The 27,657-nt window shown below is 32.4% G+C and overlaps 4 protein-coding genes across 12 annotated transcripts in view; 1 reads left to right on the top strand and 3 right to left on the bottom strand.

Annotated features, from left to right (window-relative positions):
* Positions 1-27,657, top strand: part of LOC125826137 (primary amine oxidase-like) — a 177,032-nt gene that overhangs the window by 121,068 nt on the left and 28,307 nt on the right. The window contains exons 1-5 of one of the 9 annotated variants that reach the window (XM_049505446.1): positions 21,772-22,410; positions 22,516-23,195; positions 23,501-23,614; positions 25,318-25,868; positions 26,317-26,562. The exons of 1 other annotated variant lie outside the window; for it this stretch is intronic. In XM_049505446.1, coding sequence (XP_049361403.1) covers positions 21,801-22,410; positions 22,516-23,195; positions 23,501-23,614; positions 25,318-25,868; positions 26,317-26,527 — 2,166 coding nt within the window. In that variant the 5' untranslated portion in view covers positions 21,772-21,800 and the 3' untranslated portion in view covers positions 26,528-26,562. Of the gene's footprint in view, positions 1-21,771; positions 22,411-22,515; positions 23,196-23,500; positions 23,615-25,317; positions 25,869-26,316; positions 26,563-27,657 lie in introns of those variants that run through there. 7 more of the 9 variants (XM_049505452.1, XM_049505449.1, XM_049505445.1 and 4 more) reach the window with 7 other exon arrangements.
* The window catches only part of LOC125826167 (ATP-dependent Clp protease proteolytic subunit-related protein 2, chloroplastic), a 231,171-nt gene that overhangs the window by 191,516 nt on the left and 11,998 nt on the right, over positions 1-27,657 (bottom strand). The gene's annotated exons all lie outside the window — the stretch shown is intronic.
* Positions 362-8,773, bottom strand: LOC125826162 (uncharacterized). The gene is made up of 8 exons (XM_049505475.1): positions 8,546-8,773; positions 7,289-7,414; positions 5,899-5,997; positions 3,714-3,856; positions 3,356-3,464; positions 2,400-2,507; positions 1,138-1,278; positions 362-960 (listed from the first exon to the last, which is right to left on the bottom strand). The coding sequence occupies exons 1-8, from the start codon at positions 8,618-8,620 to the stop codon at positions 541-543; spliced, it is 1,221 nt and encodes a 406-aa protein (XP_049361432.1). The 5' UTR covers positions 8,621-8,773; the 3' UTR covers positions 362-540.
* LOC125826161 (UDP-glucuronate 4-epimerase 5-like) lies at positions 11,472-13,309 on the bottom strand. The gene has a single exon (XM_049505474.1). It carries the CDS (start codon positions 13,083-13,085, stop codon positions 11,745-11,747), a length of 1,341 nt encoding a protein of 446 aa, XP_049361431.1. The 5' UTR covers positions 13,086-13,309; the 3' UTR covers positions 11,472-11,744.

Genomic DNA, 27,657 nt, shown 5'->3' with positions numbered 1-27,657 from the left:
AAGATAAAATTTCAAAATCTATGACCAAATGCTAGCTAATTAACTTAGTTCAAGATCTATTATTTGTATTTATATAGCGAATTTTTTAAACACATACATGCTCTAAGCTAGAGCTACTGGGTTCAAACGAACCTGCAACTTCTTCACTAGTTCCGCCCCTATTCAAGTAACAACTATGGGGGGAAATCCCCCTAAGAACCCATGCTGAGTCTGCAAAATCTGAAACACTGAGTTTAGAAACTTTCCAGAAAAGTTACCAGTTTTCGCAAAAATCTCTATCCCTCAAACAAACATTTATCGCAGAGACAAAAAGGAGGAAGATTCCCAAACTTATATTTGCTGAAACAAACATCACTTTGCGTTAGATTCTCGAATCCAACATTCTGGGACTATGAAAGATTTGCAACTGCTACATGGTATATAAAGGTTTTCCAACACAAAGTTGAGTCTTCAATATCATAGTGTCTTTGCAATGACACGTTTCCAACCCATAATGTACAAAAAGAAACTGAAGAACAAAAATTCTCTCCCATCAAGTGCCTACATAACAGCTACTTTTCCAGTGAATGTACAGTTCCCTAAGTAAAGGGGAAGCATATTAAGAATAAAAAACTCACATGTGACGTTTAGAAGAGCTCTCGAGACTAGTAAGTTCTGCTTGTCACGGAAAAATGAATTTTCTAACGGAGGTGAGACAGATTCACCTATGTCATCGGAGAGTTTGGCCATCTTAAGGAGTTGGTTATCTAAATCGTGAGAACCAGTAGCTTCTGGAGCCAAGGGGGGCTCTGCACTTTCTGCAGGAGGAGGAGTTTCTGAGTCTCTTTTATCATTTTCTGATGAATCATCAGCATCCTTTCTTCCGTTGTTTGGCTCGTTGGAACTTCCACCACTACCATCCTTTGGGGCACCAGGGATCAAGTCAGGTCGAGCTTCAACACCAACACGTCTCAGGTGTAGCTGTTCAAATGAAAATACAACCAAGTACTTAGTTGCAACATATTATTCTATCTTATAAATTACTCAACCTTGAAAGACTCTTCGTAAATAGTAGACCTGAATTCTAAAATGAGAAAAGAAGAAAAAAGGAAATGAAAATGATGTTTGGATGAACAAGCAACAAGAAGTAGTTTATACCTGAAGATGAAGATTCACTTCATCAGGCCTTGATAGAAATGGAAAATCACCACCACTTTTCAAGTATGCCCTTCTCGCGCCAGGATACCTTTCACACACTTGATCTTTGAGTGATTGAGGGGTTGCACAATAGTCATTTGTCTTCGCAAAACAAAAATTACAATGCAATAGGAATAAGCCCATCAGACAATTTCTATTTTAGTGACTTTTGTAAGAAAGAAACTAGTAACATAGCAAAAGGACAATAATATCAACCAATTATGCCTCAATCCCCAAACTAGTTTGGGGGGGGGGGGGGGGGATTAATTATAAGAATCCCCGACATGAAGCTCTATTCTAATTTTGAACCCATTTCATTCCAACTCTTGCCAATTTCTTTTTAATCAAGACAAGTTAAGAGGATTTTCAGGATGGTCATGAGCTACATATGTATGCTAACAGCTTTTTGGGGAAAACAAATCAAGCAGTCAATTAACTACAACTCAATTCCAGATCACTTGGGCTTTGGTTATATGAATCCTCTATATCCATTCAGCTTTGTTCAGGTCCATTTCCCTTGGAGTTAAAGAGTTTCTTTTGCGCTCGTGAAATCCTTACAGACATGCAAAATAATTTTAATGATGACAATCAACCAGTTGATCCGAACTAAAAGTAAATGCTGAAATTATGTGGTAAGGTCTTGGATCAAACATTCCTATCCCACTAGGTGCGGAAGAAGTAAGTGGAACTCTCCTACCTAAAGCGAAAAATGTCAACTAGTGAGAAAAGATTACAAATAATAGTGAATGGAAAATTTTTGATGCCTAGCAAGTAGTTGGTTTCCTTATTTTGATGATTAGTGAAGAGGTGAAAGACCAAAATCTCTACACCAAGAGCTACAGACTTCCCAAGGTCAAAATTTATACTCAGCAGTCTGTTTCCAAGCAAGAAATAATCGTCTTGGTTATCATGACTTTTGAAATAAGCAAGTCCCGGGGAAAGTAAAAAAACAAGTGACATCGCAAGAGCAACAGAATGCGGTTGTATCCAGAACTTAAATAATTAATGTCCTAAAATTCTTGTGAGGAAAGATGTAAATAAGTACATGGTGTACTAACACTCTAACAGTATGATGTAGTTAAAATATATTTGTGTCGACTTATAGACAATACACTTAAAAAACCAAAACAATGAGAAAGTTGAGGCATGTTGACTACGCATACAACAATTTATTTATTATCTAAAAAAAATTCAGAAAACAACTTTGCAGATTAGACACATACATCCATTAAAGTGATGGAAGAATCTGGAAGAAGAAGAGGTCCAACTGATGCAGCATCAGCTGTTAATGTCAATCTGGAAGCCAAGTCTTCTCTTGAGAGTGTCTCAACCTGCATCCAAATCGAATTCACAAGTTATGAGAATAAGTGAGTCAACTTTTTCTATAAGCAAATAGCTGTGGTATCAAAAACATGGTGAATATGCGATGGTCTAGTTTATCAGTTGAACAACTGAAAGAAAATAGACAATTAGGATTAACAAAATCAGAGGACTATCAAAAACAAAAAACTAAGACCAGTTACACTTTGAACAGGGTACAGCAATGAAACATACAACAAAGATACATGAGTAGCATTTCAAAATATTGTCATCAAGTATCTCATGGTGAAATAGTAGCATACGAAAGCATCACATGTTCTACAAATTAAGCAGCTTGAAGCTAGAAATCCAAATTCTAGATAGTCAAAGAAAGCAAGAGTGTTACATTAACCAGATCAACTCAAAAGGTAGCAAAATGACACCATCTGACAGGATGTAATGGAAAATCTGCATCCAATTGATATTCTGGACAAAAAATTAAAAGAGGTATGGAAGAGTTTTGGGAGAAAGAGCAGGTTAAATATGTTATTGTCTCAAAAGTATTTAACATGCTTCTAGAGCTTCTTCTGATAATGTTTGAAAAAAGAGGAGAAAAAGGTGCAAAATGGAATACCATACAACTGCAATGAACAGTATATGTTATAAGAATAAGATCGCTACACTTTTTCTTTTGAAAAAAGAAATATGATGCATAAACATCTATCTGGCCAACTCTGAAGCAGCAAAAGAAATATGGAAGAACTATAAGTTCAATATACTGCTAACAGCTGCTTTCTGAAAATAGGAATTTTCCAAACAATTTGTGGTAAGAATGACATAAAACCGCTGTAATATAACAAAAAACTGAGCTTAACATTACCTGAGAAACAACAAAATCTACAGAGTCTGCAATAAAGGGTTCCTGGGGACTATCACGAATTCCACTAAGCACATGCCGTTTCAGTATAAAAGCAGGAGCCCAACCAACACTGCAGTAGGAAACCAACAATAGAAGAAAAACATCTTTTAAAATATGAAGAGCTACACAGCTAAAATCATAAAAACAATGAGATGCAAGAATTATGATGTGGTACATATACAAAAAGATATTAGATCATCTATAGGTTATCAAATAGATGCAGAAGTTGTAAAGTATCGATGCTGATCAGTCATATATGAGCTATAACAGCAACTTAGCAGCTCTCATGATATGCAAAATAAATAAAATGAAAACTTACATAGGAGCCCAAGGCATTGAAGCTGAGAAACTAGTGGTCTCCACAAATGTATTTGAAAGTACCAAGGACCTAACACGCCGGGGACGATGCTGAGCAAAAAGTTGTGCTAAGAAGCCTCCAAGGGCTGTTCCATAGAGATGAATCTGCCGTAGGACAAGTTTAATACATCAGTTACTTCCTTTATCATGAACAAACTTATCTCTGCTTTTATTCCAAACAAAAAATTTGAAATGCATGATTCAACACTATAATCAAACCAATATCAAACAAGTGACTGATCAAAAAAAAAAACTTATAGATGTATCTTTATATGCACTTCTTTGCATACTTTATCTAAATGCATATACAAATCAAGAAAGTCAATAGGTGCATCTTACTAATTCTAAATTGCTCATCTCCTATATAAATAATACTAGTCAGGTTGCACACATTACATGATAGCATCCCTGGAGGCATAACTCCAAAAAAGGACTTGGATTGAGCTTGTAGGCTAAGGAGATGCTAGACAAAGTTCAAGAACTTCAACGTGAGATCAAGAAGATGTTTATTGGTGCTATCAAAAGCGAAAAGAAACGCAAAAAAGCCCTAAGGTCGGTTGGGGCTTTAATTGCAAAGAGCAAATAAAGCGTGGGCTATAATGAAAAAAGGTGCAAATATAAATATACATAAGCATGAACAACAAATATATGGACAAAGAAATTGAATTTTTTTACGATAAAGTGAAATACCATTTGTTTAGTGTCGCCACTTCAAGAAATGCTCATTTGCAAGGAAAAGATTGTCTTAGAGCCTTTATGACGACACTGAAGCGCACATAAGCAAGGCGGAGAGCTCAACTTGTTTTGAGCCTTGCTTTAGGGCTTAAGCGCGTCTTTGGCAACACCGGTTTATTGTGAAAAAAGAGCTCGAGACTAGTCGGGGAAGATTTGACTAAGTGCTACACTTATCTCATGATCCAAGTCAAGTCCAAGATGAGGAGGATTTATTTTTTTTTGAGAAAAAAAAAATACACACCAAAGAGGAGCCCAAAATTAAATACATGCTTCAAAGAGCTAACATACACACCTATTTAGATGTGTGCTTGACCAAGATGGGCGTGTGGAATTCCATGTCATCTGCTACTTCTCTCTTATTTTGTTAAGTAGCTTTGGAAAGAAGTGTGACATTAATTTACTTGTTTTCTTGGTCAAAGTTTCCTTATTTCTTAGAAAGTTTTTACATGTTTTTTAGTTTCCTTGGCCAAAATCTCCTAATTTCTTTTTCTAGTAGGTTTTACTAAATTTCTTTTTCCGAAAGGACTTGTTGCCCAAAGTAGTATTGGATTAATTTCCTAGCCTTTTTGGGAGGGTGTTGCATGCCCCTTAGCATATATTGTTTATTTATTTATAGATACATTATTGTCAATTGAATTGAGAGGATTTTTCCCTTGCACTCATGCTGTGAGTGCTCTTGAATTTTTTCTTCAACCTTCAAGAATCAACTTAAAGGCGGTAAGTTTAATTCCTTCTTAAAACTTAGGTTACTTTTAGGTATTCAAGAAAGGTGACAAGTCTTTGCCTAATGTTGTTCTTGATACTCTAATGGGGGGTGGGTTCCATAGCCTATTTTCTTGATTAATTCTCTATCAAAGGTGATTAGTTCTTTTAGGTTAATTGTTGTTGTTAGGAATTAATTTATGACTTTACGCTCATCCTGACATTCTAGATTTCTTGATCCACTTTGAATTAAGGAACTCGTTCTCAAATTCATCTATCTTGATTTTTCCGTTCTTAATATTTCTTTTAGCTTACACACATTCTTACTTTTATTGCTTTAATCCTGGATCCCTAACATGATTGGTATCACTACATACTTAGGCTTACGTTGTAGGGTGCACAAACCAAACTGCAAAATTAAGATTGAAAGAACAATCAAAGTCTGAACTAGTATAGTTGATTTATTAAACATTTATTGATTTATTAAAACTTGATCCCTAACATGAAATTACTACAACACATATGTTGATTTATTAAAACTTTATCTACAACTCCAAAAATTAAGATTGAAACAGTATTCATGTGCCAAAAAAAAAAGCAAACTGATATAGTTGGTTTGGTTTGGTTTGGTTTTGATAAAAACTGAACCAAACCGCCCCATGTACACCCCTTGTAGCCATCAAGTAAGCACTGACATTAAGGGAACATACATGATGAACATCAATAGTATCTAGAAACTTCTCAAATGCTTGAATCCACTCGTGGTTGTTCCATGCACGCGGAATATCAACAGAAATTACACGGTAACCCTGAGAAAGTAAACCAGAAAATGTTAGCTTCCTTCAATTGAATCTGGGGGTAGTCTTATAGAAAAATTATCCAGTCGCTATATATCGTGGAAAGAGACATATATGCATAGGTTGTAACATGCAAAGAGAACCTTTCAGCCCCTACTAATGGAAATTGTCTTTAGTTAAATCCTAAAATTATGTTGCAAGAGATTCTAACGTCATTTAGAAAATGGAAAATTCTATTTTGCTTAGTGTCATCACTTGACACGATAAGTCCATGTAAATACATTTACCTCGTAAAAATAAAAAGAAGAATAAGGTAGTAGTCCATGTAAATACATTTACCTTATAAAAAAAAAGATATTAGTCCATGTAGTAAAGAGGGCAAGCCGATGGGGCAAGCGTTATCTATTTTCCAAGATTCAGTGCAGACCAGTGCTTTCTCAGATCTTAGTTTGACCAGCAAAATCATTAAATGAAGAGCAACTTCTGTTACAATTCATACACTGCAGTAGTTATCACTTACACTACTTGATGCATTACTGAGCTTTTATTGGAACGTCTTTCCATGTTCTTATCAAAGACCACTTCCATTGTGAATAGAATTTTTCATTTGCTGTTGAAAACTTTTCATCTAAGAGCAGAGAGATCAATCAAATAATTGATGAATTGCCAGTCCCTCTGTTGTTAGATCTACATCCCAATTCGGGAACTCATATTTAAGTAAGGTCTCAATTAAAAGGAGAGAGAGAAAGATCAAGAGAGAGAGACAGAGACAGAGACAGACTCATTCACAAGTGATACCTTCTAGTGATAATCCCAACCACTAGATATCATTATTATATTCCTTCCATCTGCTTAATGATAGATTTTAAGTTTTCGGCACTACTAAAGTGCATATTTTGCTCTAACCTATGTTGCTTAGACTCTTCAAAAATGTCACCCGGTGCATGTCGCATCCTCCAAAAGAAGTGCATTTCTAGAGGATCTGTGTGCAAGTTGCAACAACATATTTAGAGAGTCCAAGCAACATAGGTTCTAACACAGTTCTAGTCATTTGGAAACCCTAATTGGTACCTTTAACTAATTTTGGAAGTACCATAGTAAGTAATATGGGAAAGACATAACGGATGCAAGTTTAAGTGATTAACTGATCCTTTACATTCATATATATTTATGAATGAGTGAAACAATTACAACCACATATATGACCCGTTCTTCACTGTCATTATCACTCTCAAAGAAGATACACAAAAATTCAGCAATAACTAGATAAAACAAGCAAAGAATCAGGAGTTTTCCTCATTACCTTCATAGACAATGACATTATCTGTTTGTAATATACATCAGCGGTACCAGCTATGCCAGGGAGGCAAATGAGTGGGGGAACTACTTTCGGGCCAAAATCATAATATCGCCACTGCTTTGATCCAATCTACACAACAGATCAAAGTGTTAAGAATAATAATACATTTAACAAGGAGGAAAATAGTCCATTTATGCATCTCTATTACCTAAATAAAGAAGGTCAGTCACCAAAATAGCTGAATTTGTTTGTGAATGAAATTTCACATTCAAAACTAGATGTCAATGAGCTCAAGGAACGCAACATCATATTTTCACTAGTCGAAACAACAATCAAAGTCAAATGTGTAGAATTGAACACAATTTTTACAATAATTGCAAGGACCTTTAAAAGAGGACCGAAAAAACTTAAGATCAACATACAACATCAAATTCAAGAAAGTAGCCATCTTCTTCATCTAAAAAAAGATGGTAGTCTTTCCTACTAGTAAAATCATCAATATGCAAGCAAAAAGAGTAGAATGAAGTCCAGGACCAAAAGTTTAGGAAAAAAAAAATCTTAATATAAACATAGATTTCCCATCCCATTGTGATTAGCACGAGAAGTTCTTCGGCTTAGATGGAAAACACATCCACACTCCAACATTATTCACATACAAACAAATTCGGCTTAGATGGAAAACACATCCACACTCCAACATTATTCACATACAAAAAAATCAGACCAACTACAAGATAACAGGATTTGCAAGAATTCCAGAAAAGTGCAAATTCTATTGAGAGGAACTAAACTGATCTGCATTACAGGGAGTTTGATAAAGGCAGCACTACAATTACCATGACGTCAATTCAGGGCAAAGTTGTTTCGGAGTTAAAAATGATAACTATAAGCAACTTAAAGGATTTCAGTTGATCTATCAGGAGCAAAAGCTCAGTCTTATCCAGTACTTACAAGGAACACACTTCATGCTTTCTATTATAAACAACAGCTATCATGCCAATTTACTTGTGATGCTCATTGGCCACATACCAGTCACAGCAGATTCAAGCAAAACAGACAAAAAAACACATCACAAACAACTATCCAATTGGGCAAATCACAACATGATCATACATTCAGATTCATTGAAATTCAAGAAAACAAGCAAAACACAATCAAATAGAAAAAAGACACAGACCCATTTGAGAAACCAAACAGTTAAACAAAATCAAAGAAACCCCAAATCAGAAAAAACTCAAAATTGATGAAATCAGTCATTACAGGGATCTTATGAAGAGGAACTTGAGACTTGAAGTAGATGTAATCACCAGGAGCCGAAAGGACACCTCCTTTCATAGCCGATATATTCACCTTTCACTGCACATAAACTCCCATCAAAGTTCTTAAATTTGTTCTATAAGAAGAAAAAAACTCATCTTCCTCTCTATTTTGGGTTTTTGGGTCTATAGAATTTCTTCGTAAAAAAATCAGACAGGCGTAATGAGCTGTGTTATGTTGAATGGTGATTAACAATAATGAAACACTAACACGTGGATGGGTCCCTCTTTCCTTGATAAGTTTTTAGCCGTACGATTCAAGATTTAAATTATTATTTTTTTAAATGTTAAAATTAATTTTATTTATATTTAAATAAAATTATTGAAATTAATAATCAGTAATTGATATGTTTAATAAAAACAATATAGCAATGAATTGTTTTCTTTCTTTAGCTAAAGGAGTAAAATACCCTTAAAAGTTTTAATCAAGAGAATATAGTTTGTAACATGTGAAATGATTATATTAGATAATTATATATAAGTTATTTTTTATAAAATTATATGTATTTGAAAGTTTGTAATTGCAATATTTATTTATAGGTATACAATTTATTAATGCGGCGCATTATGTTAATATGATATCTTGTTTAGGAGCTATAATTTGATCATTTGGTAAGGTTGTATAAGAATTAATTTCTTTTTATTATTATTATTATTATTATTATTTTCATAACTGGTAGGGATTTCATGTTTGAAAAGAATACAAATTATATGTTCAAACTAAATTTCAAATTCAGATCAACCTGATTTGAAATCATAAATTTTTATTGCATTCCAAAAAAGCTAGTTAATTTTGTCGATGTTTATCTTCTCTTGTAATAAATTGCGCTCCACTTTTAGCCATTATTTTATAGCTTACGATATATATATATATAAGTATTGACACTCTCTTAAGTCAAGTGGAAGGTTTAGTATAATGGTTAAGGGGTTGCAAAAGTTCCTAAAGGTTGTGTGTTTAAGCCCTAATGGCTTCATAATTATCTTTTTATTCTTATTACAATCATTGACACCCCTTCATGAGAACCCTGCGTCCACCACTGTATATATAATCATTTTTTCCTTTTTTTTCTCATGCTTTTAGGAGGTGGAAGTATGGTTTCAATTTTGGTTTCCAATGTTTTTCTTTGTTTTTATTATAATATAATTGATGTCCTCCACTAACTTGTGCAATAATATTCGATATTGAAATATTCAATATTGCAATTTATGGACTTGGATGTGAGCCTAGGAATAAAGTCGGCTTTAATAGTGAAATTAACTTAAATTGGAATAGTCGAACTCGAAAATGGATATTTCAAAAGCACCACAAAATTCAGATCAAAAACTGTCTAGAACCTTGGGCAAACCTGCATATTGGCCAAGTTTAATTAGGGGACAAGAAGTTTACGGCAATAATAATGTTCCATTTTCACCTCAATTGATAATTCCAGATGACAATTGTAATTCCAAAGTATGCAATAACTGACATTTACAATGAAAAATCTGGCGATTAGTTCACAAATCATAAGCCTATGAACGTCGAACCCAATGATTTATTCATGCTCGGGAGCTTAAGTCAATTCCAAAAGTTAACTCATGAGACGAGAATTTGTCCAAAATTATATAAGACAACAACTCAGTCGCTCAACTAATGTAAGAACAATCTAACAGTTCCTATGCAAAAAGACGATTATTTCCTCTTTTTGCATCAACAAACATAGTTAATTCAACTAATCTGCAACATTTATCTGACGAATAAACTAAGTCATAGCACAAAATGACGAAGCTAAAGGTTCTTATACGACACCAAATGAGTCCCTCATCACCCCTTGCAGGAACCCAGTTCCTGTAGGGAAAGAGCAGACAGACAATTCAGTATAGGACTAGCTAGTGTGCACCGACCTTACCCTTATATCGTGGAGATAGAAAAGTTGTTTCCGAAAGACCCTCGTCTTGAGTAACACATAACAAGGCAGTTTAAAAAAGACAATATATAGGTATACCAAGGCATAATAAATGATAGAGAAAGCGTAACAGACCATAGAAAGCAGAATAATGTGATGCCTAACTAGTTAAGAAGAGGAAAACACCTATAAAAGGCAGCTCAAAATAAAATTTCTTGACTGATAGAGATTACATCCTAAACAAGTACAAGGATCCTAAAATGTCGTTTCAGAATTGGCTACAAGAGCAGATTGTGCATCTGGCACAGCCCTCGCCCCGTTCCACCAAATAATTTTGTTCCTTAGAAACAAAATTCCAAGATTAGAGTCAGGCCCAGCACCTACTTTGATGGTGACAAAACCAAATAAATAATGTCCATCCATAGCTGTCAAGTCATGTAAACACGTGAATGGGCTAAAAAGACTACAACTTTTGTTGCTTTCTATCAACGAGAAAGAAAATAAGCAAGCAAAACAAAAGAGCCTGATGCTACCATCTATAAAGACAGAACTTCCACTAAGATACATACAAAATTCTTTTTCCATAGAAAAATGGTCTTAACAAGCTAGTGAATCCCAAAGATGGACGAAAATTGCACAGTAATACACAATTACTGGTGAGTTTAACAATATTGACCATATGAAATGCTAGTTCTTTTATTATAGGAAAAGCTAAATTTCCAAATTACAGACTATCTAAAGTAATGACATGAAAAATCTAAACTACTCTAAGGGAGTCGAAGGGGAAGGTACAACTACAACAAAGCAAGGATGTGCAAATAAATATCAAGGCATCCTAGCAAAGTAAATGGAGGAAACAAATGAAAAGTTATCAACTCCTGAGTCCCGACTACATTAAAATTTCATCACAGCCTGTTTAAAAACTTATTTTTATCATTCTTGAAGTTGAATATTAGTAAACTGATTAAGGACGAATAAAACTGAACGTAGAGGGAAACAGATATGTCTCTTTATAGCAGTTCTGACAAATCGAATAAGCCAGAGCTTAATCCAAAGTATTATAAGTATGGTGATTAATGAAACATGAAACCACCATAAGAGGGTCGATAGATCAAACATGCTTTAGTAGTAGCAGTAGTAGAATGTACAATGATCACCTACAAATAGAATACCTAAAACAATGTGGCAAATCAATGAAGAGGTATCATCAACGCGCAGGAAACATTAGAGAGAAACAACGCAACACCAAGTTTAAGAACTTCACCAAGAACTCTTCTTCTTCTTCGAACCATAGTAGCTAACATACCACTTTACAAACTTCTTTAACCCCATTTCCAAATCAGTAGTAGGCTTATATCCCAGCTCCGTATGTGCCAAAGTGATATTAGCATGCGTAAATGGCACATCCCCATTCCTCGGCATTTGGATAACCTTCTTCTTTGCTTTAACCTTCAACAACTTCTCCAAAATACTAACAAGTCTCCCAACAGGCACCGGCTTTGTGTTACCTAAATTATAAATCCTCAATTGTGCTGCACCCTTCTTCTTTCCCCCACTCCCTGTGCTCTCTTTCACGGTATCCAGTGCTGCCAAACAACCCTTTACCACATCATCAACATAAGTAAAATCCCTAGCAACACTACCATGATCAGATGTCTCAAAAATCTTGATTTCCTTCCCTCTCAAAATATCTTTTGTAAAGAAAAAATAAGCCATATCAGGCCTACCCCACGGTCCATATACTGTGAAAAACCGCAATCCAGTAATCGAAAGACCATATATATGGTTATATGTATGAGCAATTTCTTCACCAGCCTTTTTAGTGGCTGCATACAAACTAGCAGGTTGATCAGTTCTATCTTTTTCTGAAAAGGGTACTTTTGAATTCAATCCATAAACAGAACTTGACGAAGCCCAAACAATACTAGGTTGTGGATTAGCCATTTTACATGCTTCAAGCAAACTAACAAAACCAGCAATATTACTATGAACATAAGAACCTGGATTCTGCATTGCATATCTAACTCCAGCTTGAGCTGCCATATGCATGACATGTGTAAAAGCAACAGCATCAAATAGCTTCCTCAGCAAAACAGCATCATTAATATCACCCTCAACTACCATAATCCCTGAACGTTCAAGAAGGCCCTGTCGGGCTTTTTTCAGCCAGACATCATAATACTGATTAAAATTATCCAGCCCCAAAACGCCGTCTCCACGGCGTTTCAGGCCTAGAGACACATGGGTCCCCACAAAACCGGCAGCACCAGTGACTAGAACGGTGAAGCCCGTTTTAGACCTTGGTCGGGCCGAGGCCCGAACCCGACGCTCCCAATTCGGGCCGAGCGCAGGAGATGGCGAAAGAGAGTTTTTCAGACTCCGGCGGCTGTTTCCGGCGGTGGGGTTGGTCGGAGACGAGAAAAAGATGAGCAAAACGATGAAAAAGATGAAAAAAAAGGACCAAAGAGTAAACCTGGGAAACAGAGTAGGGTGAAAACGGAGACGATAAAGATTATAGGGTGAAGATTTATCAGGCTTAAACTTTCCTGGGGTGGAAGGAATGGAATCCAAATGCGTAAGAATGGGCTTCAATTGAGTCATTTTTTCCAGTGATGATCAAAATTCAAACAAGTCAACAAGTGAAGAAAATCCTTTCTGGTGTTTACATAGATGAAAAACACAAAAAAGATTGAAACTTTTTCGATTTTTCCGATTGATTCAGCTTGAAAACTTCAATTGAAACTCAGAATTTTTGGAATTTTTTATTCTTGAAAACAGAGTCCGATGGGGAGAACAGGTTTAGTGACTATGGGCTTTCGGGCCGGCGAGGTGCTGAAATGTTATTGGGAAAGTAAAAAGACAAACATAATATTACTCCCTCCTTCGTATTTACGGGTACCATTTGACTTGACACTAGTATTTTTTTAAAAATTAAATTAAAAAAATGATTTAAATTAAATAATCCTTAAAGTTAATGTAAATTAAAAATCTTAAAAATATTTTTCTACTCAACTAATTAAATTTAGTTAAATCCCTAATCTACCAGATGTTATACAAATGGTCTCAAATTCTTATAAAAGTACGAAGCTCTTAATAAAAAGACGAGAGAAGTATTGAAAATACTCTCACTTATATTATAAGATCTGAGATATATATTTTTTAGATTGTCAATATTTCAATAATGAAACTAATAATTTACATCGAATTTAGAAATGTTTTTCAATACTTTTTTCTTTATTGTAAAAGCAAGATTTTGAAATTAAAATATTTTTTATTATAATTTAAAAAAATGATATTTTTTTATGAAATAATCTAAAAGAAAAGAGTGTCTCATTTGAGGGCAGAGAGTAGAACTTTTATGTATTTTTTTTCCTTAAAAAGATTTGTAGAATATGAATGCTTTATGGGATTACGTGTCAAATTTTCGTTTGGTTTAATGATCTTTTATGGTAGTATCTTTAACGGGTCTCCCCTTTTTATTGACTTTTTCATATGGAAAAAATATATTTATAATAACGTGTAGAAATTGTAATCTTATTTGTTGGTTAATTTCCTCTCATAAATTTAGGAAATAAAAAAAGCAAGCAATATCTTTATAAATCTTTGCAAAGATTAAAAAAAATCTTTGCAAAGTTTTCTTTAGAAACTCTATCTTGTCTTTAAAAAATGAATATATTTTTCCAAAAAATTACAATTGAAAAGTGTCTCCAAACTTCAAAAGAAAAATTCTCCCACAAAAAATATTCTTATACGTAAATTCTCTATTTTACATATAAAAGATTTTCATATTTATATATAAGATATTTGGAAAAAAATATATTTTCATCAATTCAATTGGTAAGTAATCCTAAGAGATTATTTTCTCTAGTAAATATGCATCTGCCCCTAAATATTCAAACACAATAACATCAACTTTTTCCAATAAATACTTCTTAAAAGATTTTCCATATATATATACTTTTTGTCTTTTATTTGAAAGTTTTGGGTAGCAATGAAATGGAAATCCAACCAGTAGCTAGAAAAGATTTCTTTAATTGTGTGAATAATAAGAAATTAATGATAATTATTGTGTTGAGTTAAAAATCTCGTGAATTAAATGCTCAGTCATGTGTAAAATTAAAGTGAATATATTTCATAACAAAATCATGGTTCTTATTAATCTATCAAATATGTTGATTTTTGTAACGTGGTACAATATAATTGTGTGTTAAATGTACCAACATGTGATTTTTTTTCTCATTATATTAAATTAATGATAATCACTTTGTGAATACAAAAGGCGTTAGTTACTTAGGTTACTATTACAAATAAAATCTTCATAAGCTGGCATAATTAAGATGCTAATTACTCGATTAATGAACCTTTATTCCTATTTCAAGCTTTGAGTCTCAAAAGTTGAAGAAAAAATGTACTACTTTTTAAAGGAGAGTATGAATAAAAAACGTATGAATTTGCACATATATTTACATATGCATGGATTTTGTATTAACACTAATTACCAGTCTAATTAGATCAAAGAGTTTCTTATTGCTCTGTTATCGATACTAGAGTCTTTAGAAAATAATAGTACTTTTTATATATATTTTTAAAGATGATAATCCTATTACTTAGAGTTTTCGTTTTAAATATTTTTAAAGATTATTAAATTATTTTCCTGATAAAATGGATTTTTTTTTCCTTTAACGTGCAACAGAAAAGGAAAGGTCAAATAAGGTAGTCTTATGTAAGCCACCAATTCACTTTTTCATTATCAAACAAATATAGTTACATGATATATATATATATAGGTATAATATATAGACCCAAAAATGGTTAATCTAGAAATTTATGACACACAAAATTGATTTAATTACTTTTCAAATGGATCCAGGGCTGCTCAAACCGTCAAACACTTTGTGACCTAGACTCAAAAATAAATTGGAGGACTTAAATTTTTAAATAAGTAGTAATATTTATTGTTTTTTAATTTAAAATTCATTTAAAAAAATAAAATGCAAAGTGGTTTATATATTTCTTAAAAAATTGCTTTGAGATGCAAAATTATTCTTTTTTTTTTTTATAAACAGTATTTCATTCATTTTATTTGTTTGTTCGATTTTTATTTGATAAGGAGTTCGACATTTAGTAAGAAAGAGCAAAAGAAAAAATTAATCTTATAAATGAACTAAAGAATACTTAATAATATTAATATTGTCAAAGAAAATAAGGAGGCTCAAATTTGAGGGTCTAAAGCAAATGTCTTATTTTTTAAAGTGTAAATTTGATCATGATTGAACTTTCCACATTGGTGTAGGGGTTCTTGGGCCTTCTTATAAAGTTTGACTATCATTTTCTAATTGAATTTGTTTTGGAGGTATAAATTAAATTCAAGATTTAATTCGGCATGACACCATAGTTGAATCTGATGTGAACCTCCTAAATTGAACAACTATATGAATGAGATACCTTCTAATCCATAAATATAACACATAAAATCAAAAAACTTCAAATTAAATAAATGTTCAACTTCGAGTGCGGAGATATAAATAGACCCAAGACCTAATTGTTCAAGAATGTTCTTATAAAGAATATATAAACTACCAGTGGGGAAAAATCCATTTGAAAAATCGTTTTGTGATTACTTCCTAGTAATTTGTTGGATCGAAAAGCTAGTGTCATGTTTCTAGAATAAATTGAAAATATCATTTTGATGGTAGTATTATATTATATCAAAAGTCAAAACAATAGAAGAGTTATATTAAACTAAGTAAAGAAAATTATATGTAAATTTCAAATAAATTAACTTCGTTGACTAAATCATCCCTTGCTTAATTTGCTATTAAGACTCGAGAGTCCTAATTGGATGGATAGAATTGTTCTATCATGAATTAGGTTCCCAAATTTGAGTTAGGATTGATCAAATTTCAAACAAATTTTTTGATACCAAATGATTTTATTTTTTTTTAAAGTCTAAAATTTATTTCTTTCAAATGAAAGTATTTTTTTAATTTTTATGTAAATATATTTCGTCATACTAAACCAAATTATGCCACCTGCTCCTCTGTGTAAAGTATATTTGAATACGGCATTGCTAATTTGACACGTTCTTAACTTGCAAGTTGCCATATATTTTTTCCGTTTTATTTTATCTGTCATGTTTTTTTTAATATGTTTTTAGAAAATATTAATATAAAAAATTATTTTCTTTGATATATTGCTTAATGCTATTCTCGTTTTTCATCATTTATTAATTTTTCTGCATATTTATTGAGTAAGAATAAAAGTGGAGAAAAATTAATTATTACATTTTGCTTTTTAAAATGATAATTACTTCTTTTATTTATTTTTATTTGTCCGATTTGAATTTTCACGTGAAAAATAATACTCTCTCTTTACTTTTACTTGTCCACAATTTCCAACAAAAATAATTCATTTTTACTTGTCACTTTAAACATACTAAGAAAAGATAATTATTTTCTTTCATGTTTTATCTTTAATGTTAATTACTTATATTCCAAATTATTTTTCAAAATTTAATACTAAACACAAACTATAAGAGTAGTGCGGTAAAAGCCATGCCAATTATTGTTTTCTTCAGGGGTGTGTCAAATTCAAATGTGACAAATAAAAGTGAATGGAGGGAGTAATATGTTTTTCTTTTGATATAGTAAAAGTGATGAGTAAAAATGAAAATGTATTGTGGGCAAATAAAAGCATGGACTACAGAGAATATATTTTAAACCATCTATTTTTAGTAAATACGATAACTAATATATGGACTAAAGAGAGTATAACTTTAATTTTTTCTTTTTTCTTTTTTCTTCTTTTGTAACTATTTCAAATTTCAAAGTTTTGATGATATCACATTCTCTAAATTAAGAATATTTAGCAAACGTAATGGATAGGGTTCTATATTTCAGTTTTGATGCAGTCAATCAAACCTCTGGTTACACATGTATTTTGTTAGGGTGGATTTATTATTTAAATCTGGTGAATTTAAATTTTTTTATTAGTTTTGATGGATAAGTGACGTCATAAATTTGGCTTTGATAAGTCAAACTTCAAGTACAAATATTGAAAGTCTTTCGACAAGTCAAACTTTAAATATCAAAAATTTATTATCAAACTTCAAATATAATTTTTTTAATAATAATTTTGATCGCACATATCTAAAGTTAATTCTATACTGATCAAAGTTGCAATTTTTTTTATATTATAATTATGACTTAAATGGTAATCTCAAAATCGGATATATATCCCCCCGGGCAACCCCCACGTCGATGTTTTCGAGCCGAGGTACTACTAGTTTCAACATGAAGCCCATTGAAGGTCTGATAAGTAACAAATGTTGGACACAAGCCCAAAAGGCCCAATTTCTATGGAACAATCCAAAGGCCCAAGTTTTCAAATACAAAAGGCCCCTAGTTCTGCACCTACCTAAAGGAAAATTTTCCTCCGAATTTTAATTTTAATTTTTCACATGAAAAAAGTTTACCCTTCAGTAAAATTCAAATCCAAGTCGAGCGATGACAACGTCAATAATGACGAGATGAGAGACTCTCCTCTCAACTCTGTAAGAGTTAGAACAAGTGCTTCTATATACGAGCATAAATGAATATTTAACGATCAATTTTTAAAATTTAATCCAAAATATATAGTCAGTACTAGCTTAATTAGATACAAACTATGAGTCTATCACACTATAATTTGAATTGTAACTTTTTTTAATATAGTTTTTTTTTTTTTAAATAAAAATTCTAAAATTCTAATTCTTAAATAGGTGGGCCTCTCTAGAACGTTAATGGAAAATAATTTTTTTACAAAAATACACATCTTATTTTATCATAATATCTAAAATTTTCTATCATTAATATTTTTTTATAAAAATCTCTTCTCGGATACATCCCTTCCCTCTTCCTGATACATCCATATCCCCTTTCGAATACTTCTCTCTCATCTCGGATACATGATATATCTCTCCCATTAAGTAATGTATCATTCGCAATCTGTGAGCTATGTATCTGCAAACTTCCTGAGATAACCAAGATCCTATAATTTTAAGAGATTTTTATAATTTACAAAAAATAGAAATAGAATATAATTAACTTTTAACACTATAACATTTATATAATTTTTACGATGGAAAAATAGAATCCACAAGAAATCACCAACCACAGACATAGTGATATATTTGAGCCATAAATATTTACTAGTGTCAGAGAGTGTTATCAGTGTGGCCCATGGTCACTTCATCATATTTTACGTGGATATGAATATTGATGGCCCAACCAACTCCTTTAACAAAGTTGATCTTCTCAAAGAAGAAAATCCATCACAAAAAACACCAACAAAAAAAGAAGAAGCTAAAAGGGGCATTACAAATTTACAACTAGTTTACTTGATCTTTTGATGATCTACCTAAGTTTATAAGAAATGCTTATATGTATTAGGATCAAATGTTTATTATCATATTAAAATGTTATAATAGATATAACAACATGTTATTATTTTTTAACCAGCACGTTCAATTATAACTTCGACCTGGATCATCTCGATCCATCACCTTGGCCTCGATGTAAGTAGGATGTTTCTGTTACTCAATAACTTTTCCCTAATAATTTATTGAGCTAAAGGGTGTGTTTGGTATGAAGGAAAATGTTTTCCATGTAAAATGTTTTCCTAGAAAATGTTTTCCTGGAAAACAAGTTGATTTTTGACTTATTTTCTCATGTTTGGTTGGTGAGTAGAAAATATTTTCCGGAAAAGATTTTTAGTGTTTGATTTATGAATGATATTTTTTTTTTGAGAAATATCTTTTATTTTTACTAGGGTAGAAAATAATTTTTGAAATTGAAAATATTTTTTAAAAAAAAACTTAAATTTTTTTGGGGGTGGGGGGAGGGGGTAGGGGGTGGGTTGAGGGTAGGGGTGAAAAATTGAATTTTTGAAGTTGAAAATATTTTTTAAAAACAAACTTAAATTTTATTTTATTTTTTTGGGGGGGGGGGGGGGCTGGGGGCTGGTAGGGCGTGGGTGGGTGAGGGTCGAGGGTAGGGGTGAAAAAAATGAAATTTTGAAATTGAAAATATTTTTTAAAAACAAACTTAAAATTTTTTTTTGGGGGGGGTGGTAGGGGTGGGGTGGGGTGGGGGGCTGGGTAGGAGGTGCGTGAGGGGGGGTCAAGGTAAGGTGAAAAAATGAAATTTTGAAATTGAAAATATTTTTTAAAAACAAACTTAAATTTTTTTTTGGGGGAGGGTGGTAGGGGGTGGGTGGGTGGGTGGGGGGTCGAGGGTAGGGGTGAAAAAATGAAATTTTGAAATTGAAAATATTTTTAAAAGCAATCTTAAATTTTTTTTTTGGGGGTGGTGGGCTGGGTAAGGAGTGGGTGGGGGGGGGTCAAGGGTAGCGTGAAAAAATGAAATTTTGAAGTTGAAAATATTTTTTAAAAACAAACTTAAAAAAAATAAAATGGGAGGGGGGGTGGTAGGGGTGGGGGGCTGGGTAGGAGGTGCGTGAGGGTGGGTAAAAAAATTAAATTTAAAAACAAGCTTTAAATTATTATTATTTTAGGGGGGGGGGGGGTTGGTTTGAGGGTAGGGACAAAATAAATTGATGTTTTCAACAAATTTTTTTTTTAATTGGAAGTTGGAAGAGTGTTTTGGAAAATGTTTTCCTTAAGTTTTGAAGGGAAGTCATTTTCCTTAAATTTGAGGAAAATGAATTGATTTGGAAAACATTTTCCAAAACATTTAACCCAACCAAACATGAGAAAATTGGAAAACATTTTACCAAACACACCCAAAGTGACAGTTTAAATGGAACGGAGGGAATAGCCCAAGAAACATCTCATTCACTAATTTCATAAAGGGAAGTGCTAAATGGCCAGAAAATTAAAAAATGATCTTTTTTCATTTTTTAGTTAAAATGTATTAAAGTTAAAAGAATAAAAATGTTTAAAAAAGTAAAATCACATAGATAAAATATTATTCTGATTAAATTCTTGCCAAATTTTCTGGCCAAAAAGATTTTTCCTTTCATAAAATATCTTATCTTTATCTTATTCATGCATGGGTTTCCACAAATGGTGGAACTCGGGATGCAAGTTACTCATTGGTGGATGTATGTAGTAATTGGAATTTAGACACATCAAAACATAGCTCAGATTCCATCATAGGACCCCACCATCAATATTCAGTCCAAAAAGTTGAAAAAGTATTTTGGCATCTACGAAATTTTATGGTTTTTAATGAACTTTCCAATAAAGAAATTTAAATGTGCACATACATTCGTTAACTTCTGAAAAATTATGTGTATATATGTATATCTATCTTAAGAAACTGACACAGGAGCGGCTCAACATAATTCGAGGCCTAAATTGAAATTTTAATATCTTTTTATAAATGATTTTTTCAAATACTTTTTTTAATTATTATTTTTAAGCAAGACTTTATCAATTCAACATTGAAAAACATCATTTTATTGAGACAATTATTATATGAATCAATAATATAGTTCTATAAGTAATAAGTTGATAAATTTTAAATAAAGATAAGAGTTAAAATCATAGAATCTGATTCAAAAAGTTGACAACTTGATATACCTTACTTTAATATGAAAAGTTACAAAGAAATAAAAAAATATTTGTAATATACTTTGTTCAACACTTTTCGGCTATTGATTCATATTTTTGGCAGAATATTACTCTAACTATCAAAGATTTGAAGAAATAGAGTGTAGAAGGAGTTAAAAAGAATAAATAATATGAGTGTTGAAGAAGAAAATATGATATATATACTTTTTATTATAAATAATTATTTTTTTTCATGAAAAAATTAAGGCATTGGCCTAAAAATTCATAGGCAAGAGCCGTCCTTGACCTAACAGAAACTAGAATATGGAGTAGTTAAGAGTGTACCCATGATAGAGCATAAATTTGTTCTTGTGCTGCTCGTAGAAGTCGAAGTCTTCTAATTAAGCTTATTAAATTTAACTTCATACTATTAACAATATAACAAGTTCAATATTTTAAAAAAATTAAAAATGAAACTCATTAAATTTTAATTTTATATGTATAAATTATGTTTCAGCTCAAGATTTTATCATTTGATTTCTAGTTCCAAGTCAATTACACCATTTGCAATCATCAATCAACTCTTTTTTTAACGATAGCTGATTAGAGCAAATCATTCACTACCACACAATGAAGTCATTTCCCATACGTAAGTTTACACGTCACTTTATCTTCTCTATCTAGCTAGCTCTGTGTATGTATTTAAACACCATAGCTCCCACAATCACAAGAATAACAAAAACTCAAAACATCAATAGCCAACCATGGAAGGAAGAAATCTCTTCTTCCTCATGAGTATAATTTTGCTCTTAATTTTCACTTTCTTAAACTTACCATCTCCGCTTTCTCACACAACTGATCAGCATTTCGACTGCACCACTTACTCCCCGTGGTGCAGTTCGAAAAAGCCCTTTTTCCTCCGGCAACCGGAAAATTCTAAAAATCACTATGCCGATTTCCCCAATCATCCTCTAGACCCACTGACAATCGGAGAAATTCAAAAAGTGAAGAAAATCGTTAATTCAATTGCGGAATTTAGGATTAAAGGTTGCGTTCTTCACTCTGTTGTACTCGAAGAGCCGGAGAAGGAGGTGGTGTTGAACTGGCGGAAAGGTCACCGACTTCCGCCGCGGAAGGCGGCCGTCGTTGCTCGTGCGCTCGGCGTCGTGCACGTGCTTTCTGTGGATATTGAAACGGGTCGTGTGACCCGACGTGAAACGGGTAGTTATTCGGGTTACCCGATCCTGACGATCGAGGATATGATCACTGCCACTTCTGCCCCGTTTGCTAGTTCTGATTTTAACCGTTCGATTATCCAGCGTGGCGTTGATTTGGCTGACCTGGCATGTCTACCCATCTCCACTGGTTGGTATGGTAAGTGTCCTTAATTCGGAGTTAGAGGAGCGAAATGAGTTAATTATATTGAAAAATATTAGTATATCGTTACTTTGAGTCTGACTAATTCAAATTTATATTCAGGAAAAATCGAGGAGAAACGAAGAGTGATTAAAGTACAATGTTATACATTGAAGGACACTATCAATTTCTATATGAGACCAATTGAAGGATTAACAGTACTTCTTGATTTAGACACCCAACAAGTTATCGAAATTTTCAATGAAGGAAAGAATATACCAATACCAAAGGCTGCCAACACAGACTATCGCTACTCTCGTATTAAAAAAAACACACAAAAAATAAACTTGCTCAAACCAATATCAATCGAACAACCAAATGGTCCAAGTTTCACTATAGAGAACAATCATCTAGTTAAATGGGCAAATTGGGAATTTCACCTCAAGCCGGACCCGAGAGCTGGGGTTATTATATCCCGGGCCATGGTTCAGGATCCAAATACGGGGAAGATGAGGAATGTTATGTATAAAGGGTTTACGTCGGAGTTGTTTGTACCTTACATGGATCCATCAGATGCATGGTATTTTAAGACGTATATAGATGCAGGTGAATACGGGTTCGGGTTACAAGCGATGCCACTTGACCCGTTAAATGATTGTCCTCGTAATGCGTATTATATGGATGGTGTTTTTGTGGCAGCTGATGGAACACCATATGTGCGCTCCAATATGATTTGTGTGTTTGAAAGATATGCTGGTGATATTGGATGGCGACATGCTGAATGTCCAATTACTGGTTTACCGGTAAATAATTTCACACTTTTTTTTCAAATAGTAAATACACTCAACTTTATTCACTATGAAAAAGTAAATGATACAAAAATGTTTGTGTACTACTTAAATTTGTCGATATGGTAGTGGTACAGTGCTGAGACTGTTTTCATATAGTGCACGATCCGAGTTTTAATCAGGGTTTTTGGACACGAAAACCAAGAAAAGTAAATTTGTTAATGTGTCAGCACAGAACAAGTGTTGTATGACATTTGTTTCTGAAAAAAATATTGTTTGATAGTATTGATTTTGTTGGTTTTGCATGCAACTTTGGACAGATACGAGAAGTAAGGCCAAAGGTGACATTAGTGGTGAGAATGGCAGCATCAGTAGGAAACTATGATTATATTGTTGATTGGGAGTTTCAGAACGATGGACTTATTCGACCTAAGGTTAGCACAACATATGTGTTTGATCGTTAGTTTCAATTTATGTGAACGTATTTGATATTTTTAAATTATTTTTTTTTGTATATATTTGGTCAGAAACAATTAATAGATATTTTTTAGGACTATAAGTTAAAACATTAATTTATTTACTTAATATAAAAAATATCATTTTCTAAGATTGATTAAAAAAAATTGAATGTCACATAATTTTGAACGGAAGACACATGTTCAAATTTTACTAGCCTGGTTTCTAAATTCGCACTCGCATAATTCTAACACGCATACTTGCTAGTTCTTGATCTTTTATATGTGCCGTTTATAATTTTTGATACGATAGAGAAGATTATCGAATAATATTAATTACATGCAAGATATATATATAGATATATATATCAACTAAATTATTCATGTCTTATCAGTTTTTTTGAGGAGTATAATGACTAATTCCTCCGTTTTATTTTACCGGACTCATTTTGATTTGATATTATTATTAAGAAAGTATTTATTAAAAAAATATTTTATTAAATTAGCTTTATTAATTATACTTTGGAAATAAAAATTTAACTACTAATACTGGATATAATCATTTAATGACAAGGGTATATAGTATGAGAAGAAAATGATAAACTTGTATTGATTTTCTAAATTGAATAAGTAGAATAGAATATCTATTTTTAATATTTAGGGATGAAGTAATTTGTAACATTATTTTATTTTTGGCTTTTAGTAATCAAATTTTTATCTACTGGTGGAAGCATTTATTTTTATATTTATTTGATCTGACAGCCGGAACAACCGAACATTTATTTTTTCAATTTCAAAATATTAACACAAATATTTCCATTCATATATATTTGCAAAGCTAAACATAAATAAATCTCATTCTTTTATTTTTCAAAAATAAATTTAGATCCAACAGAGAGTGTAATGTTTTATGCTCATGTATTGCTAATATCATGATTTGGTATGTATTAGTTAAACACCATATAATATCATGACTAAATATCCTATCAAACAAAGGATTAAATAATACTATAACTAATACATATAAGTATTAATTAACACATTCTACCAAATGACCTGATATGTCTTATTTTAGAATATTTACAATTTACAATTTATTTTTCAAATAATAAAGTTTAATCCGACAAAGAATTAATGCCGGAAAATGGAAACGAGACGGATATTATTTAGATATGTTATTTTTATTTATCTGCAAATTATATTATACCAGAAATAAATTTTCAAATATAGTATAAAGTCAAATCCCACAAAGACTTGGGAAGCACCAGCCCGTGGAATATTATTGGGTAGCAAATAGCAATAATCACCCAATCACATCAAGTTTTTTTTTCCTCCTTGGAGTGGGGCGGGGTAGGGTTGGGGGTTGGTCATTAGTCACATCTCAATATCAATTCCAAGATGAATAATATAGAATCGTCAGCTTACACACACTTTGATTAATTTTTACAGAGTACTATTTTCTACCCCATAAGCATAGGAAATGAGTAATTTTGATGCACACAAGAAGCTTAGATAGATAAAAATAAATTACATAATGTTTTTACTTCTACCTGAATTGAACATGATACCTTATGATTTTGACTTCATTTATTGTTAGCCACACCCTGGAATAAAATGGTCTAAGATTCTTTTGATATTATTTCTAAAGATTCTTTTATCAATTTTGTTTTGTTGTTATATAGGTTGGACTAAGTGGAATATTGATGGTGAAAGGCTCTCCATATGTGAACATGAATCAAGTAAACCAAAATGAGTATCTCTATGGCACTCTCTTATCTGAAAACATAATAGGAGTCATCCATGATCACTATGTAACTTTCCATCTCGACATGGACATCGATGGTCCATCGAATAATTCTTTCGTGAAGGTCAATCTCCAGAAGGAGATGACTTCTCCTGGAGAATCACCGCGAAGAAGCTACTTAAAAGCTGTTAGAAATGTGGCTAAAACTGAAAAAGATGCACAAATTAAGCTCAAACTATATGATCCTTCAGAATTCCATGTGATTAATTCTAATAAGAAATCAAGAGTTGGGAACCCTGTTGGTTACAAAGTGGTTCCTGGTGGAACTGCTGCTAGTTTACTTGACCATGATGATCCTCCTCAGAAGAGAGCTGCTTTTACTAATAACCAAATTTGGGTCACACCTTATAATGAATCTGAGCAATGGGCTGCTGGTTTGTTTGTTTATCAAAGTCAAGGTGATGACACTCTTGCTGTTTGGTCTGACAGGTAACTTCTTCTGTTTCGATTTGTTTGATTGGTTTTGATTTGACACGGAGTTTAAAAAAAGTAAAAAAAACTTTTGAATCTTGTTGTCTTAAACTAAAGATAGATAAAATGTACCAAAATTATTGTGGTCTTAAACATGATATGTGTGGAGTTAGAATCAAAGAGTTGCCAAAAAAAAAGAAACAAACTAAAAAGGAAAGTAGGACGTTGCAGGTAACGTAACATGATGAGATTAAATAATCACACTATTATTGAGTAACACCAACATATTTCCTGTCTATGGTGAGCCCTAGGTGATCGATGGTCAAGGAATGGCCCAGGTTGTTGTCAGGATCGAACATAACACTTGGTTATGAAATAATATTAATTATAGGTTTTGACTAGATAGTAAGCGCTTGATATTTTTGAGTAATTAATAGTACTTTTTTTGTTTGTTTGTATTTTGCAGAGACAGGGCAATTGAGAATAAAGACATAGTGGTGTGGTATACATTAGGGTTCCATCATATTCCATGCCAAGAGGATTTCCCAATAATGCCAACAGTATCATCAAGTTTTGAGATAAAGCCAGTTAATTTCTTTGAGAGTAACCCAATTCTCAATATTCCACCTAATTCTCCAAAGGACCTCCCAATTTGCAAAGCTGCTTCTTCTGCTTGATCATATTTTAATTGTATTGTATGTGCAAACTATGTAAGAGAAAAAACATAAAGTCACCATTGAAGTTGTCTCGAATTTTCAAAAAGACACCTTAACTTTGCAGGTGTCTTGTTACCCCATGAAACTTTCTACATCCACAATAAATATACCATTTTGACTAATTTTAACACCACTCATGTTGTCACGAAAATATAAGCGCGTGAAGACTCTTGATACAACTTCAGACCAACGTAAAATTGCCATGTGGCACCCCAATTTGACCTTTTTTTAAAAGAAAAACATAAAAACCCATGTATTATTTTTTTTTACTTTATTAGGAATATTTTTATTTTTTCAAATTTTTTTTCTCATCTTCCCTACCATCATTAGCTTACTCATATTTCTTGGGGCATCCATGTCTTCCTTCATTTTTTTTTTTTCTGGTCATTGTTTTTTTAAAAACTAATGTTATTGTGTTCATTATTCTTTTTTTTTTTTTTTTTTTGAAAAACAAATTAGTTCCTCCTACAAATCAAGATTGGGATTTGGAAATAGTAAAACTATGAAAAACTCGATTTGGGAGTAAGGAGTTGGAGAAGGTGGTGATTTAAATTTCAAATTTTGACTTGGTGATATTTTGAGTATTTAGATTTTGATTATTTGATGATATTAATTTTCATAAATAAATTAATTGGTGGTAATAAGTAGGCAGAAGTGAATATTGGCTGCTAAAGGGACACAAAGCGTAAAGGAAAGTCCATTGCAAGACACCAACAAATAAACATGAAATAAAATTTCCCAAGAAAACGATGAAGGGAATGGAATAGAAGAAGACAAAAAAAGAAAAGAAGATGGAACAGAAATTGAGGTGAAGAAGAAAGAGAAAAAGAATTAATGAAAAAGAAAATCTAAGAAATCAAATAAAAATAATTAAAAATTACTTTTAACACGTGGCAAGTGACTATTAGTGCGTGACTTAAAATATTTTTGTATAAGTGGTATTGGGTGAAAAATGGGGTATACATACTATTTTGAAGTTGTTCAATGGGGTAATAGGACACCCGCAAAGTTAAGGTATCTTTTTGAAAATTCGAGATAACTTTAGTGGTGACTTTATGTCTTTTCTCTACTTTGTAATAATAATAATAACG

This window comes from Solanum verrucosum, unplaced genomic scaffold, assembly GCF_900185275.1.
Source record: "Solanum verrucosum unplaced genomic scaffold, falcon-dt-bn FXZP01000060.1, whole genome shotgun sequence".
Lineage (NCBI taxonomy): Eukaryota > Viridiplantae > Streptophyta > Magnoliopsida > Solanales > Solanaceae > Solanum > Solanum verrucosum.
The sequence above is the reverse complement of the archived record's forward strand: the minus strand, read 5'-3'. Positions and strand labels throughout refer to the sequence as shown.

Excerpts from the sequence above, each read along its gene's own strand:
- LOC125826162 (XM_049505475.1), bottom strand. The coding sequence starts at position 8,620 with ATGAAAGGAGGTGTCCTTTCGGCTCCTGGTGATTACATCTACTTCAAG. Across the intron at positions 3,857-5,898 it reads ATACTATTGATGTTCATCAT|ATTCATCTCTATGGAACAGC; the intron begins GTATGTTCCCTT and ends GTCCTACGGCAG. Across the intron at positions 3,465-3,713 it reads TCAATGCCTTGGGCTCCTAT|TGTTGGTTGGGCTCCTGCTT; the intron begins GTAAGTTTTCAT and ends TTCCTACTGCAG.
- LOC125826161 (XM_049505474.1), bottom strand. The coding sequence starts at position 13,085 with ATGACTCAATTGAAGCCCATTCTTACGCATTTGGATTCCATTCCTTCC.